The sequence below is a fragment of the Lepidochelys olivacea genome, assembly GCF_965140295.1.
Source record: "Lepidochelys olivacea isolate rLepOli2 genome assembly, chromosome: 11".
NCBI lineage: Eukaryota > Metazoa > Chordata > Testudines > Cheloniidae > Lepidochelys > Lepidochelys olivacea.
In genome coordinates, this window is record NC_140421.1 from 47,667,250 (window position 1) to 47,686,423 (window position 19,174).

The window sequence follows — 19,174 nt, forward strand, 5'->3', positions numbered from 1 at the left end:
AACCCTCTGCTGCAGTCCTTAAATCAGCAAATCTCTTGTTGAAGTCTATTTGCATTATTAAGAAGTGCATATTCAGACTCAAAATATCTGGGACTAAACACTTCCAGAGTACTACAAGAAGGAGGGATTAACCCATCCTTTGATGATCTAGGCTATTATTTTTAATCTGCTAATAGATAAATTTAATTCCATTCCAAATTCTCATTGGAGAAACCTTGTGTGGGGCAAAGCACCTGCTTGGATGGGTAGTAACTGTGACCACACAGAATTGTTTCTTCCTATTTCATTCACGGGGACTTAATATTTTATCATTCCTGCCATATAGCAGATTTCCTCCCCAAAGATTGGAGAGAATTTGTCTATGGATTATGCCTAAAAACTTTATACTGAGGATTTGGAACAGAGTTTACCACTAAGGCTGATTAAAATGCAGTTACCTTTTCTGCATTACCCATGGCAGAGTGCTATGTAAAAGAGCTAGTATTATTATGAATACATTATAATGGAGATTTCAGTTCCCTGTGCTGAACAATAGCTCTTTTAATTTCCAAATTGATTTCAGTGGTGCAGAATCAAGACTTTAAGGAGCTCCAGAGAGAATATTTTGTAAATATACGGCTGTGAACTGGCTCAGGGTTGGGCAGCAGATTGTGTACACATCGTGAGTCAAACTGTCTCTCTCTCACACACACACAATAAGTAAACAAATAATAAATGATGAAAAGTAAATTTCTTTTTATTATTTAACGAGCCACTAGAAACATAGGTAAGAAAAGCTGTTATATGTATGTGTTTGTGTATAATACAAAATAATGGCAGGGCTGCTTTACAGCTGGGCATACATTTATAAAAGGGAATGCTGCCAGAACTTGATGGGTTTGGAATTGAAGTCAGTACTCATTTTGAAATTGCATTTGAGAATACAAATTATCACTAGAGTAAAAAAGAAAGAAAAATAGCTCAGGATTCTTTTAATTTAGTGCTCTGAAATATGAGATTACCAATACAGAGAATTGTTTTAAGAATAAATGTTGCTTTGCATAAGGTCAGAGAAGAGCAAAAAGTCCTTTATTCAAAGATTTAGTTACAGTTCTTGAAAGTATTTTAATAGTCTCAGGACATAAAATAGTCTCCTTAGAAAAGTAGCCTGCAGGGAATGGGAATTTTCCAAACCAGTGTGAAATTACATATATTTGCTCTTATTTGGGCAGTCATAATAAGCCTGCTAGCCCCCTAATGGTGACTAACTCATTTGAGGATTTGCTCACACTAAATGTAATGCACCTGTTCCAGCCACAGAATATGTTTGTGTGGCATGTTATCCTGCTATTTGTATGGAATTCTACCTGCTGGCCATCATGGAGGCTTAGACCTGCTCTGTGATGTCCTTCCACACAAAGCCATAAAGGCCTAGCTACTTCATTATAATAGCTCTGTTCATATTCCTACAGTACCCCATGTTTGAGAGGAGGCAAAACTCACATTATGTACATAGTCATGGTACTCCTACTGAGAACTGAGTTAGGAATGGTATGTCCCTCTAACCACAGCGTTTGAGAAGTGGATGGGGAGAATACTCTCCCCTCAGCTGCAGTGCTTTATGCCTTTGTCTACGGCTGACTATGCTGAAATCCATTAACACATCTCCTATTATTGCTAATGGGAATTACATGCTTTGTTTGGCCATGTAGCAATAGAAGAACCAATCACTATGAACTGCATGCTCCCCTTTGAAGTAAAGTGGTAAAGAACTTTCTAAAGATTCCTGGGCAAGTGAGCTGCGCAAGCAATCATGAGAAAATAATTGTTTATCACTGGCAGTGGGCACGTCATGCTGGAGAGATTTAAAAAACAAAGGTTTCAGACTAGCAGCCGTGTTAGTCTGTATTCACAAAAAGAAAAGGAGTACTAGTGGCATCTTAGAGACTAACCAATTTATTTGAGCATAAGCTTGCATTGGATGCATCCGATGAAGTGAGCTGTAGCTCACGAAAGCTTATGCTCAAATAAATTGGTTAGTCTCTAAGGTGCCACTAGTACTCCTTTTCTTTTTAAGAAACAAAATTTTCTGTCCTGGGGGAAATGAGCAGCATTGCAATATTACAGCATCGATTATTATTGGGAAAGGCATAGCCCAAAGAAATGTGCAGCATACTTTTCTGAGGGCTTGTTCACCTGAGGAACCCACACAGGCTAAAGGGTGTGATTTTTAAACAGCCTTCGTTAAACCAAAAGCCGTGAGTGGACACTCAGTTCACTTTAAAGCAGGTTTATTTTGGTTTAGCTTTAGTCAATTAGGAACTGATTTAAGATAAACTGAAGTAAATGTCCACAAAGGGGTTTGCACCAGTTTAACTAAATCAGTATAAAATGAATTAAATTAAACTGGTGTAGCTTTCTCATGGAGTCAAGGCCTGAGCCTCAAGCCCTCTACCTCAGCATCTTTGCAGACGGTTTGCCAGTAGTAGCTCTAGGGTCAGCATTTCAGGGTAGGCACTGGGACTTGTCTTAGCTTTGTATATGCTCATTACACCTCCAAGTCAGCTAAATATTTAAGCACATACTTAACTTAAAAGCGCAATGTTCCTTAGAGCACATGGACAGAGGTCAATGAGACTCCTAAGGTGCTTTACATTAGGTCCTGTGCTTAAGTACCTTGCCCAACTGGGGACATTCCGGGAACTTTTGAAAGTGCCTCTGAGTGCTGTGTAATGGCTGACAGGCTACTCAGTAAAGTTCTTCTGGTGTTGTAGCTTTGCAGCCCCTTACAGGAATATGCACATGCTAACGACAGGAATAGGACACTGCAGCAGCTAATCCTGCCTGGCTCCTTCTGATGCAAGAATTAGTCTGTGATGTGAACTCCTGTGAATGGTGCACAGACTGCTGCTGAAGGTCAATTTATTTTGCAGTGATTTCATTTGCTCATTTTTCAGAGCGGAGCAAGCCCCACAACCCCCCCATGGGAGAGCCTTCAAAATTATAGATGTGCAATTCTTGGTATGTGAAGGAAATTAAAGGAAAAGGGAACAGAAATATTACATGAGTATTTCCATCCATCTTTCTAAACGTAGAAGCTTTTCTATTCTATAAAGGTTCATATGCTGCGCTTATCATAGTATCTGAGCGCCTTCCAATAGTGTATTAAGCACATTGAGATGAGTTAGGTCCTTGAAATGATTATTAAAAGGTCAGGCATTCTTAAATTGAATAAGGAAACAGGACCAGACACACATTGGACATCCAAATAATATTGGAGAAGCTTTGACAGGCATTCTTGGAAGCACATTCAGTTCAGGAGAAAACTTTAAAAGGTCAGTACAGTAAAATATAAGACCTAGGGAAACACCAGAAAGTTGCCTTACAGTTAGTTTAACTTCACTTACAGGGCAAGTCTTAGAATTATTTCAAGAAGTCACATATAGGAATATTTAGAATTTACAGTCTCATTAAAGTCAAACCATTGAAAAAAATAATTGCAAGTAATAATTCTAGTAACAATCATCAAGTTTTTATATTTGTGAAAAATAGAATAAAACAAATCCTAGTTTTTCAAGTTCTTTATTGTGGGCCAGAATACGATTCTCAGACTTAGCTTCATTAGCATTTCACTTGACAACAACTCTCGTCTCTTTAACAGGCATGTTTGTGCTGTAAAGTACCCTTCACAGTGATAAAGAGTATCAGAATCTGGCTGCTGGATTTTTCAGTTATACCCATCCATAAATTCTCATGACATAGGATTGTGCTTCAACGCATTTTCCCATTAAAGTAAATGGGAACTGAGCAAGCTCTCCAGAAGGTGACATTTGATCCCCTGAATCTTAAATACCTTCACTTGCTCTTAAGACCTAAGAGCCATATTCTGTCCTTATGTCTTCTGCTAAGCACCAGCTGATGTCAGTTGGAATTAAGAGCAAACACCAATGGTCCAATATAAGCCCCATCATAAAAGTCTTGTTTTTCCCCCTTGAAGACTCACCTGGTTTCATCAATATAAACTGCTTCCAACACAGATGCTGCATATTCAATATTCTTTTTTAAATCCACCACATTAACATCACCTTTCTCCAGTTGCTTGACCAGGCATCTTAATCTGTAAAAAAACCAAAATAAACACATCATTATATGTTCTTGGATTCATAAAAATCTAGCAACTATTTTAGTCGCTGTATTCTATCTGGAGTTTAGGAAATAATACAGTTGTCCATAGCGCAAACAGAAAACCTTTATCTTCTCTCTTTTTTATTAAAAAGCATCTGTTTTTAGAACACAGATAGTAGTAATGAGCAGTGCATTTTTACAACGTTATGAATTTGTAACATATTAAGAGGAGATAATTAAGATAACTTTCAATAAAATCAGAGGAGCTCAATAATTATCAGCACAAATATTTTTTAAAAAAATTATGATTATACCTATGAAGGTTGTGTCTAATTTATACATAACCAACGATATTAGCAAGAAGTTGTTTTAGTTCTAAAAGGCCTGCCCTTTAAAAACAATCATCTGTCAACAAGGTGCAGTGAAATGTTAGCCTTCTGTATACCTAGCTTCAATTCCTGTTTTCATTTTTATTTTCTCCTCCAATACATTTTAGCCTCAGATTTTGCTTTTGTTTTTAAACTAAAGCTCTATTGCTTTCATTTGTTTAGAGAGGATTCATCGTTTTTGCCAGCTAGAAGGTAGTAACTATAGCATTAGAAAAATCCAAACATATTCCCCCGTGTTTTTTTATTTTGGTTCAGATTCCATCCATTCCCATTGATGGGGGAAACTCAGTTCTGAGCCTGCTTAAGCTAACCATGTAGAGCAATGAAACTTCAGTCTTATCAATGACAGTTCACTGTTGTCCCAGACATACAGGAAGAAAAGCAAGATACATGGGATGTGGTTTAATTAGGCCACAACTTTATTAACTGAACTCCTCTGAGAGCTACCTGGTAATAACTTGTACAGTGCAGGTCATGATTCCTTCCTTAATCATTTGCACCTATTGGGGGAAGGCTGCTATCAGCACACCCTCCCCCAGCTGTCCCCAGACTGTTACTGGGATCCCACCACTCTCCCCTCATATAAGGGTAAAGGGACTTATCTTCTCACAGTGCCAGATATTAGAAGCCCTAATCCTGTTCCCCAGATTCTTTAGGGGATGCCTTCCCCTAAGTCCACTTCCCATTCCAGTTTATCAGGGAACCGGACCGCCTGTGGAACGAGTACCTGCACTGGGCACCTGCCAAGTTGTCACAACTTGAACCATTCCTCCTAACGTACCTAGGCAAGTCCTGGAGCTGTTGTGGGGAAGGTGAAAATAAAACAAAAAAATCCTGCTTCAGCCAATCTGGAAGTGAGGGAAAAATTCCTTACCAGTCTCAAAAGAGGTGATCAGTGAAATGGCCACAGGAGATCACAAAAACCTGGCCTACAGCAATCCCAATGTGCTGGAGCAACTGATGTGGGAGAGGGTTCTGTCTGGCAGAACAGAATATATATATACCCTCCACCTGGTCCACAGAGAACCACTGGCTTACCTGAGCTCCTCCTGCCAGCCCGCAGCTCAGATGATGCCCCCATCCCAACCCACAAGAGGGGGTGAACTATTAAAGGAGCCATAACCCTTTTCTTCCTACTTGACCAGACAAGTCCTTTGAGGCTAATGGAGAAAAATTAATCCCCTGAAAACTATCCAGACCTGAGGCATATAGGTTTTTCAAAGATGAATTTTCCTTTTTCGGAGACGGCAATTTATTTTCTTTCAATGCTGAAGTGAACCACAGGATTATATGACAAGAGAAAAGCATATCTTTAAAATGAAATATGCCACTTCATTCCTTTTAAAATAATTTTATTAAAACTATTATCTTGACTTTTTCCAAGCTAATGTAGCAGTGCAAGCTTTTGGCTGAAGAAGTGCATTTAAATTGAGAATCAGTCTCAGTAAATCTGAATCTCCCTTCAGAAATAATTTCATATTTGTGCCCCTTTTGTGAAAAAGTGTTATATTTCCTATCCCTGTGGTTCCAGTGAGACACTAAGATAAAGGTTAATTAATTAAATGTAATGTGGAGCCAATGTCCATTCATTATGATTTTTATTAGACCTGTACTCAGTATTGGATCACTCTTGATTAAAATTTATGGAGTTAAAAAATTAAAATGCTATTTGCAGCAAAACTCTTACAATCCATTTAAAGTATAAAGGTACCATATTATCATCACCAGCATCGTGGCTCAGGCATGGACCACGACTGCATTGTGCTATGTGCGCTACAGACAAAAAACAAAAAGACAGTCTCTGTCCCAAAGAGTTTACAATCTAAGTAATCAGCCATAGAAACCAAGCTATTTTTTCTCTATATTGTTCTGACATGAGTACAGATATGTCCTGGTCTCAGCTAGGGTTGCCGGAGGCTCCAGAAATTAAAGATTAATCTTTAATTTAAAAGTATGTCATGATGAAACCTCCAGGAATACATCCAACCAAAATTGGTAACCTAAGTCTCAGCATTCCTTGCAGAAATCAGGCCCTTGGGGATATTCTTGGTAAGCAATGTTTTTAAAGGACCAATACTGCTCCTCTGAAGTCACCAACAGTTGTGCGACTGATGTCAATAACAGCAGGAGCAAGTCACATGTTCGCCTGCAGCTCTTTGTGAAAGTAGATATTAACCACCTGAATTTTTTAAATGGCTTTACAAGGATTCTGAGGTTAGGTTAGGATTGCTTTCAGGGATTGCTGAGTTTTCAGCAAAAACAGTCTGACATTCATAAACTGGTGATTTACATCATGTGTGGGTACCAGAATTTCTGAGGCTCATGACACATCTGGGTTTTGAATCTGTTTCACTCCAGGGTAACCCCCTTGATTTCAACTCCTGATTTACACTTATGTAAGTAAGAGCAGAATCAGGCCCAATGTTATGTACTGTAGCATATATACATAATACCAAACTAGCCTTTTACACCCCTCCCCATGAAAATTAAAGTGATCAGTTCTGACTTCACCAACATTATAAGAAAATGAACAACTCAGTTAGGTTTAAATTATTTCAGCTCTGTCTGCAGCTATCTGGATAGATCAGACCAGGGCCATATATAAATACATACATATTTTAATGCCCCAATGCCTTCCACCTGTTCCTGGTTGGAATACTGAAATCTGCTTTCTTTTACACATGCATTTTCATTAGCTGAGTGGGTGGTTTAATTTTTTTTTATCTCAAGTACAGATTCTAATTTAGAGTAGAAAAAGCAAAAAATTAAACCTTAAGCAATAAACCCCTAGGAGATCCATTAAACTCTCCCAAAAGACATGAAGTCATAACTACTTCAAGCAGAATGATGTGCAGTGAGCCCACTTTAACCTTCACAGCTATGAAGGGACTGTATAAATTAGTAATAATCAGGGCACACAACAGACCAAATTCTGCCCTGCTGTAAGCAGCTGCAACTCCTCAGAAGCTAATGGAATTGTGCCTCACTACACAAGAGATTAATTTGTATGTATGTATGTATGTATGTATAAAGAAGGGAAAGAAGAGTCAAAATAATAGTGCTGTATTATTTAAATAACTGATATGTAGTTTGACTTGCTTATTTGTTCAAGTAAAGAATAAATATCTAGAAGCAGAAGCTCATCTAGTTAAATGGATTTTAGTAATCTGCAGGAAGTGACTGAGTGGCTCTTAATACTGAAAGAGAATCATCATATGCCAAAGCACCAAGCACTTATAGTTCATCAGTATGTGTTTACTCAAACATTTTAAAGAGTTCCCTGCTGTATTTTAATGAGTGCAGAGGCCACAGAGCATCAGTGCAGATATAAATATGGGTTTTATTAAAGACCCTGAGACAGAGAACTTAAAGGAACATGAAAAATCACATTTGTTTGATTTTTTTTACCACTGTAATTACAAGGAATCCCTAAAATTACTCCAGTAGAAACTTAATAAGAAATAATGTTCTTCTGTCTCTCCCCCCCCCACACACACACACTTTGTTTATTTTGTGCACTTGTTAGCACTTTGCATATTGTCAGTTTCATGGTTTTGCTGATGGAAAGGTGCACTTGTCTCCTAGACTAACATGATGACATGGACTGCTGGTCTGGGGAGCTCATTCTGGTTCTGCAAAAGGGTCTTCTTCAATAAGAGCAGCAGAAAAGCTTGGGTCAGAAGAGTCTCCTTTTCCTACAATCTCCACAAGAAGCTGGGGAATAAGAGGAGCTGTAATAGCCTGCCAGATGAGCCCCCTGTCTTCACACATTAGAATCTTGCATAGGACTAGAGAGAAGGAGAAGCCTGGTGGGGTAGGAAATCCCCTACACGGAGGCTGGGGAATAACTAAAACCTGGAGAACCAAGGGAGAGTAGTTCTTTCCTCCTCAGCGCCCTGCAAAGAGCAGGAAAGCAATGGAAACCTGGAGAGTTTCCACCCCAGACCTCAGCAAGGGGCCAAAGGCCCATGGGGACTGGGTGATAGGAACAGTGATAGGGATGATTCTTCCTTCACGGGACTCCTCTACAAGTTCAGGAAGGTGTTTGAAAGATAAGAGCCTTTACCTCAACACTTGATGCTGCCTGCTGAAGAGGCAAGCAGGAAGACGCACAGAGCGAGTGGGCGGGGCCTGAGCACCTTTTGTGGTATTTCTTTCAGATCCGCCCTGTAGAAAAATACCCTTATGAAACAGAAAAATCTTTAAAACTTCTTTTGGAAAAGGAATTTTAAAACACGGGTAGAATATGGGGGTAGGGGGATGGGACTGTGTCCCAGGATGGGAAGTGGGGGGATGCAGCCTGAGGGAAGGTGTGGTAGTTTGTATGTCCTTCACTGTGGGAAGGGAAGGGAATGACACAGTTTAGGTGCTCTTCAAAATGTGCTCCACAAAGCAGCCCCTAGCCTTCTCTGCAAGAAATCTGTTTTAGCTAAAAGTCACCCTACTGAGAGAATACACTGAGCACAGCTTCTACTCTCCCAATTCCTGATCTGACCAGGGCAGGACTTAGCCCGTATAGGACAAATAGAAACAGGGGACAGCATTTCTTTTTATTATTATTACAACTAAACCATCATATCTGCAGTTATAGTGGCATACTGCTATAGTCACATGAAGTGTTGGAATGAGAAATCAGCATTCCATTTTCAAATGAACGCTGTCCGGTGCCAAGTTCATCCTCATAAAAACGGGGCAAGGGTTTTTTGAAAGACAAAATCTTAATGTCTATTCTGAAAGTTAAAGATTAGGAAATAAAATCCAAATGAGTGTCTATAATTTAAAGAATTCCTTGACAGGCAGAATGATGAAACATCTAATTTAGAACCTGCATTATTTTTGTATTTTTGGCTCCAATGCAGAAAATTTATAGTAGCCAACCCAGGGTCACAAAGGTGATGGGGGAGATAACCGTGAAGAGTTCAATAGGACGGCAAATACAATTAATGACTATGATTTGATTGTTTGAATCACTAAAAGAGGCTACAGTCAAACGTAGACATGAAAATTATCAGACCAGCAGGTGGAAAGTCCTCTTTCAATTCAAATTAGCGGAGAAAATGATAGGAATACTGTTTCATCTTAATTAACTGGTCATTTACCCATTGAACTGCATATCAAAGAAGATAACCTAGCAATGGAAGTGTTAGAAGTAAAGCCTTTCAAGACAGAGAAGCGTGGGGTGAGGGAAGAGAAGAAGTGAAGACCAACACAAGGAGCACCTGTTTAGGGGCAGCTGCCTGAGATATTGTGTCTGAACTAGGCATGGTTCCTCTGGGAGAACTGGATGCTGCTGCATCCTCTTAGAGAGTGCAGACCCAGATCTGCTGGCTGTTTCACAGGACCACCAAGAACCACCCCTCCTATCGCAGGTATGTATAGGGCACATGACCACAGTACTGCCGACTGTACTCTAGGGCTAACCCCTTAGGTCTAGGAATGTCTCTGGGCCCTGCACAGAGGCAAACAGGGGAAGGAGGCAGTTCTTCTGCTCTCTTCCTCCCTTTTGGAAATATAGTCTGTCTGACAACACTACATATGCTCTCAAATTACTTTAAAGATTTCCCCTTTTGCATTCCCCACACAAATGCTAGTAAAGCCAGGGCAATTGAGTTTAAAAGCACAGAATCTGATTTAGGCCACAGTCCTGAAAAGTGAAACCTGTGGGTGGATCTCTGCACTCACTTGGAGCCCCACTGAAGTCAGTACTGCTCTTTGCAAGATCAGGGCTTTGGACTGTAAGTTCTAGGACAGGGACTGTGTCATCCCGTGTTTCTGATAGTGGTGAACTCACTATGTTCAACAAATAAACATCAATAATTGTTTTTTTCCTGACACTGTCTCCACTATTTCTCCACCTCCTTTCTTTTCCTGTATTGTTCTATTCCTTCTTCCCCTTTATTTTCATTTTCTCATTCCTTCTTTCTAATCTTCCTTAGTATTTTCTTCCTCTTCTCCACCCTCTTCTTCCTTTTCTTCTGTCTTACTCTTTTCTAACCATCCCTGTTTCTCTCTTCTAATTTTAACTTTTGAACTTCTCAGTCTCTCCTTAACCACTGCACCTCAATCTCTCCCTTCATCCATACCACACTCTACCCTGCACACCACTTACAAATGCTGCTGCTCCATCATTCACTTACAGACATGCAGAGAGGCCTCCCACATGGAGGCTGAGATGGATCTAGATGTCCACACAGACGTATTTCCTGCACTCCCCCTCTAAGAGATGCCTGTTCCCCACAAAGAAAACCAGTAACTTAGAGATGCCTGCATCCTCATCCCTCCCACCCACCCACTGCTATTTGCACGTTCAGACAATCTGCCTAACACTAATATCAAAAGGTCTAGGGGCAGGGATTCTCTCTGCTTCCCTCAGATGAGATTGGCACACCACTGACACTACTTCATGTTGTGGTTTTCCAGTAGGCCAGGCTGCCTCAGTACTTGGTCTGCCATGTGCACTGATCCCTCGGTGTTTGACTTTGTTATGCTGCCATGGCATGTACTGTAGGGAACCTCAGATCACAGCATAGAATGTTAAATTAAAAATACAATAGGCAGCAGAGGGGAGCCAGGTCAAGCCCTCCTAGTATCCCCATCCCAGCTCCTAGCTCCACTCTTCTCCACTGATGCATCCAATCCCACATAGATTAATCTAAATTTTGTTGGGACATGCAGAGATTGGATATGGATTAATGCTTAAATTGCCACCCAGTGGAGGGGTTCTATGGGGATCCTATAAATCCTGGGGCCCTCTGGGAAATCTGCCTGTCAGTCACTTCGACCCTACAATATGACATTACAAAGATAGCACAGGTTGTCTTCTTTGACAAGGTTACTAGCCTAGTGGATGGGAGCTCTTCAAAATATGCTCCACACTGCACAGGATATATCTTGATTTCAGTAAGGCTTTGACATGGTCCCACATAGCATTCTCATAAGCAAACTAGGGAAATGTGATCTAGATGAAATTACTATATGGTGGGTGCACAACTGGTTGAAAAACTGCACTCAGAGTAGTTTGCTGTCAAACTGGGAGCATGTATCTATTGGGATTTCACAGAGGTCTTCTCCTAGGTCCAGTACAATTCAATATTTTCATTAATGACTTTGGGAATGGAGTGGAGAGTATGCTTATAAAATTTGTGAATGATGACACCAAGCTATAAGGGGTTGCTAGCGCTTCGGAGGACAGGATTACAATTTAAAGTAACTTGACAAATTGGAGAATTGGTCTGAAACCAAGAAGATGAAATTCAATAAAGACAAGTGCAAAGTACTCCACTTAGGAAGAAGAAAGTCAAATGCACAAATATAAAATGGAGAATAGCTGGCTAGGCAGTCATACTGCTGGAAAAGGATCAATTGGTTATAGCGGGTCACAAATTGCTTATGAGTCAACAATGTAATGCAGCTAAGAAAAGGGTAATATTCTGGGGTGTATTAACAGGAGTGTTGTATGTAAGACACGGAAGGTAACTGTGCCACTCTGCTTGGCCCTGGTTAGGCCTCAGCCTGAGTACTGTGTCCAGGATTGGGTGCCACGGTAAGATGTGTGTGGACAAAGTGGAGAGAGTCCAGAGGAGAGCAACAAAAATGCAAAAACCTGACCTATGAGGAAAGGTTAAAGAAACCGGGGATGTTTAGTCTTGAGAAAAGAAGACTGCGGGGGGACCTGAAAACAGTCTTCAAATATGTTAACGGATGTTACAAAGAGGATGCTGATCAACTGTTCTTCATGTAGGCTGAAGGTAGGGCAAGTAGTAATAAGATTAATCTGTAGCAAGGAAAATTTAGGTTAGATATTAGGGGAGACTTTCCAACTATAAAGATAGTTAAAGCTCTGGAATGGGCTTCTAAGGTAGAATTCCTATTGTTGGAGGTTTTTAAATACAGGGATGGTCTGGGTATAGTTAGACCTGCCACAGTGCATGGGGCTGGACAAGATGACCTCTTGACATCCCTTCCAGCCTGATATTTCTATGATTTAGAATCACGGCTCATATTTGTGTAGGGAAGGTAGACCCAGACAGAAGCTTCGGCTCTTGACTGTGTGTCACAAGTAAATGTCTAAGAGATTCAGAATAGGCCAGGCAATCACAAAAGGACAGAGGATGTATAATTAAATGATAACAAGTGGGTACTGATGGCACTTCGTGTCTCCTGCTTTAATAAGCCTGGTAGAGTGTGTGGAGCGGATCCAGAGCAGGCAGAGTAGGACACTCCATAGGGAAAATCTGTATGTTTATAATTACCTGGAACATAGGGAAGGTTAGAGAATGACTTCCCCAAGCAGCCACACTAATTAAATGGGTGAGCATGGCATGTGAACTGTCAGTAGATAGTTACTCAGTGTTGCATAAAAGCAAAATATCCATAGAGATTAAGGCAGAAGAGCTGACAGATTTAGTACAGAGATCAAATGTTTAAGGAAACAGTAAATATGCCAATCAATGAGACAAAGTAACAAGTAACTACAGCACACTTGGCCCAAATCATCAAGAAACAAAGGAAATTATAGGAACAAAGAGGAAAGTTCCAAAACTGAATTATTGCTCCAGTTGTACTGGACCTTTTTCTCTGTTAACAGTGTTCATTTTCCTTTGAATTAACTGTGGGAAATGGAAAGGAAGTATGAGACAAGTCATTAGGCAAATACATAGACATGAATGCAGTTACCTCTTTCTCAGAGGTGGAGATTTATGGCCTGCAAACTGCATTGCTAACAAATAATAAACAAAAAGAAAAGGAGTACTTGTGGCACCTTAGAGGCTAACCAATTTATTTGAGCATGAGCTTTCATGAGCTACAGCTCACTTCATCGGATGCATACCGTGGAAACTGCAGAAGACATTATATACACACAGAGACCATGAAACAATACCTCCTCCCACTCCACTGTCCTGCTGGTAATAGCTTATCTATTAATAATAAATAATAAACAATAATGATAATAAAAACTCAAGGGGGCCATAGTAACAAAATAAGAAAAACCAACTATTATGAAGTTAGGACAAAAAAGGAGGCAGAGTGATTGATGCATCATGCAAAAGAAATTCTTGGCTAGATTTGTGGACAACAAAGCCTAATCTTCTTAGGAGAACCGGTAACCTCCTTCCAAAACCAGCAATTGTGGTTTGCAAGGATGAATCTGAATGAGGAGAACATCTGCAATTTGTAAATTGTATGGGAAGAGACCCCCCTGTTGCAGCAGATTTTGTTAGACTGAAGTTGGGTGCTTGCTGAGCACCAGTATCATGGCTGGGTACCAAGCTTAGCATACTTAGACAAAAGGAAAATGAGGTTTATTATCATCATTTAACACTTATACTGCAGTAATTCCCAGGAATAGTTGAGATAATCCTTGTGTGCAAAATGTATTAATCCTTTGAAAAATAAAATTGGTAAATACTTGTTTGTTTAGTGGAGTAAGGGCACTTGCTAGTGTTTATTTTAGTGTATAATTGCATGTTTTATTTAGAAATTTTAATATTGAGCTACTGTCTAGAAAAGTAAATAACCACTCATAACTATGAAAATATGGGTATTTGATCCATTCAAAGGAACTTTTAAAGACCTAAAACGGGAATAATCTGTATCTTAGAATTGAAAGTCGGGGGAGGAGGGTAGCTATTCTAATAATGTGGTTACTGATGATTTGTTCTTTACAAGTCTCTAGTAACTTTAGTAAGATTGTAATTTTCCTCAAATTACCTAGCACTCAAATTGGAAACCAATTTTACCACCTGTAGGCGACACTTGCAATAACCTGTTAAATAATATTCACAATTGACAGAACCCATGACTCACCCAATAGTTCCCCAACTTCCAAAGGCAGCAATTACATCATTATTCAAAACATTGCCACCTTGAGCAAGGGGCCAATGACCCATCAGTTAAAAGAACAAACCATCCCACTGCACTAAAAATAAAACGGTTCGCTTGTTTGTTTCAAACATTCCCCTTCCCCCCCGCAAAACAAACCCAAGATGGCTGGACCCATATCAGTTCTGAACTCAGGTAGCTGCACAAAATACTTCAGGCATTTAGAGGAGAAACCAAGAAATAGGACTATAATGACCCAATATCAGAACAATCATACCAGCTAAACAAACTAGCCTATTTCTCTTTTGACTTCCACAATTCCCTATAAAAATAATCTCCCCCTCCCTCCCATAACTGTCTCAAGAACCGCTGAACTTTATACTTTACTAGGAGGAATATTTATTATTTATTTAATTGCATTGCTAAAACAACAAAAGGTACATATCTGAATAGTAGGGTGCCTCTGACAAAAACACGAAAATACCATAAATCGAAAAATATCAGAGAAACAGAAATCATATAGCACATAGTACTAAACAACCAGATAGTGCACCTCCACACACAACCTGAATTCCCTACTTTCTTTAATCATCATTGCTAAAAATAATATTATTTGTGTCTATAAATCTTTTTGCATCTTAACAAAAGAAATAATGGCCTTATGGGTGTTTATGTTGGATGCAAAATAAATATTGCATGTGAAAAATGAAGACCAGAGATATACTGTATCACAGCAGTTCTCAAACTGTGGGTTGAGACCCCAAAGTGGGTTACAACCCTATTTTAATGGGGTTGCCAGGGCTGGAGTTAGACTGTCTGGGGCCCTGGGCTTTGGCTTTGCGCTCCCCTGCCCAGGATAGCGACGTTTAGGCTTTGCCCCACCAACCCTGGACCAGCAGGGCTTGGGAAGGCTCAGGCTTCAATCCCTTGAGGGACCCCTCTTGAGGCTGTGTAGTAATTTTTGTTGTCAGAAGGGGATCGCGGTGCAATGAAGTTTGAGCATCCCTGCTGTATCATATAAAACTATGCAATGTCAGGCCTGATCACATACCTGGATGAGAGACCTCAAAGAAAGACCAAGGAAATGCTAATACAGATTCAGTAGATGTGTGTTTTCCTTCTGAGTCAGTATTAAACTAATGTCTCAGAATAGTATTAACAGTGCCTAGGCTACAACACGGCCAGACAACATGGCTTCAGGCATGTAAGCCTGCATCTTAACAGGGCTTTTCAATCATGTTAAGCTACCAGGAGAGAAAAACATCCATTTTGCCAGTCAAGACAAGGCCTGTGTGTCAATGGCAGAGCCAGACTAAGGTCTCCTGATTCTTACTCCACTGTCCCAACTTGAAAAAACACTCTTATCTTATAGGTTATCTCACATTTTCTTTCTATTTTTGGGCAGCATCTCCCACTGTCTCTTGATACTGTGAAATGTGAGAAGGATATTTCTTAACATGTAAGAAATATCACATTCTAAGGGCAGCAAATGGGTTTTGTGATATTATTTTTGAGGTTCTCCTGTAACTGAGCATCTGCTCAGGAAACATTGTTGTTGCTAAGGGTTTCAATAATCACATCTATTTCACTGTTATTTTAAGCACCACCAGTAGTACACTCTGATCTGTAATTATGATTCAGTCATTGGGAAATAAATATTCAATATGCTGTAAATTCAGCTGATGTTCTGATTTGCTGAAACTACCCCATACTGTAAGATTAAAGTGCAAATTTTGGCTTCTGCAGATATGTATTATACACCAAAATCTACATTTTGATAGAGACAAAGAAGACTATTTTGGTGGTGGGAGTAAGGTGGGTGTGAGAAGATTGAGTAGATTTGAGCAAAATTAAGTGGTTTTGTTTCACAGAGGGATAGTGCAAATTCTTTGTGTGGCTTCATTTCATATGCATTGATCATATGGGTTTCCACAGAGTCTAATTCTATAGTATCTAATACCAATGTATTTAGCATTGCTTGGGTTTTACTTAACATTTGGGTTTCAAACATATAGGAAAACTTAAAGCAATACTCAGTCAAAACTTCTGAGATTGCTTTAATATTGGGCTGAAACCATGCAAAACCACAAAATTTTAAATGATTTCCATGTGAGACTATAAACTGACCCAAGTACTACAAAATGTTTGTGAACTTTGGCAAAATTCTCAACTAACCTGGTCCAAATGTTTCTAATGAAAACCAGGTGAGTTTTGCCAATTTTCAAGTTTCGTTAGAAAAGTTTCCCACAGCTCCGATAAGGAACAATCAGCACATGATTGTTGATGCAATGATGCAAGAAGCTAATTTGATTCCTCCATGGAAATAGGCTTTTCAGGTCCACGCCTAGTTGAGATCAGATTGTTTACTTTATTTGTATTTATTAAGACTTTTTTTCCAGTTGCATCTATTCAGTCCTCCGGGTACATTAAACATTTATAATACAAAAGTTAAAACATCTCAACTTAGCCATAAAAACAACAGGCATCCCAAAGAAAAAAACCTTCCCAGTCTCCCACACCCTCTGCATTAATGATGGAAAATACCAGATTATTACAATATTCCATTTAACCAATAGTTGAATGCTCTATTGGCATAACAGGATTTTTGCCAAGTGCCCTCTGGAACACAAAGGGTTTCGTTATATACTGAAAGCAATCTATGAAAACAGCCCTCTTTCCCTGACTGCAAAGGTGTGTGTCTTCTTCAGAATGAAAGGGACGTGGTAGTGAAATGATAGGGCACAATTCCCATCCTACTGCTCTCTAATCCCATACTATGAACACAATACAGAATATGTCCAGCTATACAGGGTGACCCAGACAATTGCTGAGAGATCCACATTTTGTCAGAGTGGCCTCGAATCCCTGGAGTGAACTACAGGAGGCATAATCCCTCTGGACATTTAAGCTATTTCATGTACCGTGTGCTTGATAACAACATGAGAGGGCACCATGCTTGTAAAACTCAATTGCCTCTTTATTAAAAGAGCTATTTACAGAGATGCAGCCAGCATTCTAGCCATGTGCACACAGACTGACTTCCAGGTGCCGCCTCCAAAAACTCTTTCCCCTTCTGTGCTCCTCCCTCCAAGTTCCAGGCAGGTTGCTACATAAGGCACCGTGAATAATTTAGATTATCTCAAGGCACTATAGAGAGTAGCTTTACTAACTCAAGCAAGCATACTATGGTGCAAGTGAGGTGATTTATGCACTAATATTAGTTCTATCTTCACCCTGTGACAGGACTCACATATCAAATGGACACTATGAAAATGGATCTGGGAGACCTCCTGAATTTAAAATCAGAAGTCAACAATACAGCCATATCAGCTTTTCAGCACAGTTCTTGTTGAGAGAAGTGCTCTGAGGTCACCTGAGTTAATAAGAGCCCTCCAGCATTATCAATCCCATATTCATTGACACATGGAAAGTCAGGAGCCTCATCCAGAATCAAATTATGGGCGGTAGAACTGGTCAGGAATTCTTTGACAAAATATTTTGCAGTGTTGGCAGGAAAGGGTCAGGTTCAAGGAATTTTTCAACTTGTAAAAATTATGAAAAAGTTTGAAATACTCAAAATATTGTTTTGACCTTTTCTAAATAAAAAAAAAATCCAATTTTCTGGTTCAAAACAACTTTTCATTTAAAAATTTAAGTGAAGTCTAGTGAAACAGTTTAAAAATAAAAAATGATCAAAATCAAAACAAAATATTCACAAGTTATTAAAACAAATCTTTTAACGGATTCCCAAACTGATTTTTTTCTTCAGATTTTTCAGAAATTTGAGATTTCTATTTCTCATCCCGACTTGGAACAGGAACATTTTGAGATACCTCAAATTTTCCTGGGATACAAATAGGGTGATCAGATGTCCCGATTTTATAGGGATAGTCCCAATATTTGGGGCTTTTTCTTATATAGGTGCCTATTATCCCCCACCCCGGTCCTGATTTTTCATACTTGCTATCTGGTCACCCTAGACACAAAACACATTTCCTGCCTAGCTCTAACAGATGGTAACAGTTTTATTATCTACCTTGCATTAAACAAGATTAATCTAAAAGCGTGATCTCTTAAAAAGACATCATCCCATACCCCTTTAAACACCCTATTCATAGCCAATGAGATAGAAATTAAATGTACATGTGTCTTACATCTTCCCCTTTTCCTTAATGTATCTAGTTTCTTCCTGCTCATCATAAGAGGGACCATCGGATTCAAGCCTCCATGAGTATTCCCTTTCTCCCATTCCGTTGCCATACTCCTGCCTAACAGCTGTGTGAGCAAATTAAAGACAGGTAAGGAAAAATCTGTAATACTGACTTGTAAATTGCAGATTATCCCTTTATTGGCTTTCACTGTTTTTTTAACTGGAGATATAAATCCAAATTCACCCCAGATGTAATACTACTGACATCACTGAAGTTACACTCGTGTTTAATTTGGCCCATAACAGTCCCTTCTGCATACTTCACATTATAGAGACAGAGATATTGATTTTTAAAATGGGTGGAAATTGCCAAATATGTGCAGAATATTTATATGTCAAAGTTTTCATTAGAATTTAGCTAACTTTTCAGGAAGGTTTCAACTCATATGAAGTTAAGCTAACAAACACACCAAACTGCATGCTTCCCTTATTCCTCATTGCCACTTTAGCAGCTTTAAAAGCTCCATTTTTAGCTTCAAACAGTTTTTTGATCACTGTGTTCAAAAGAGCTGTTTGAAGCAAAAGTGAAGCCTTTAAATCTTCTAAAACAGCCACTTGGATTTCTTCCTCTCCTTGACAAGATCTGGGATGGTGTCTTGACTCTCAGGATTCCTGCAAGATGGATCTTATGGGGCCTGCATACCCACCA

At 39.4% G+C, this 19,174-nt stretch overlaps 1 protein-coding gene across 4 annotated transcripts in view; it reads right to left on the reverse strand.

Annotated features, from left to right (window-relative positions):
• The window catches only part of PDE1A (phosphodiesterase 1A), a 244,925-nt gene that overhangs the window by 85,282 nt on the left and 140,469 nt on the right, over positions 1-19,174 (reverse strand). For all 4 annotated transcript variants that reach the window (XM_084643372.1, XM_084643371.1, XM_084643369.1 and 1 more), the window contains exon 2: positions 3,983-4,096. In XM_084643372.1, coding sequence (XP_084499498.1) covers positions 3,983-4,096 — 114 coding nt within the window. The remainder of the gene's footprint in view (positions 1-3,982; positions 4,097-19,174) is intronic.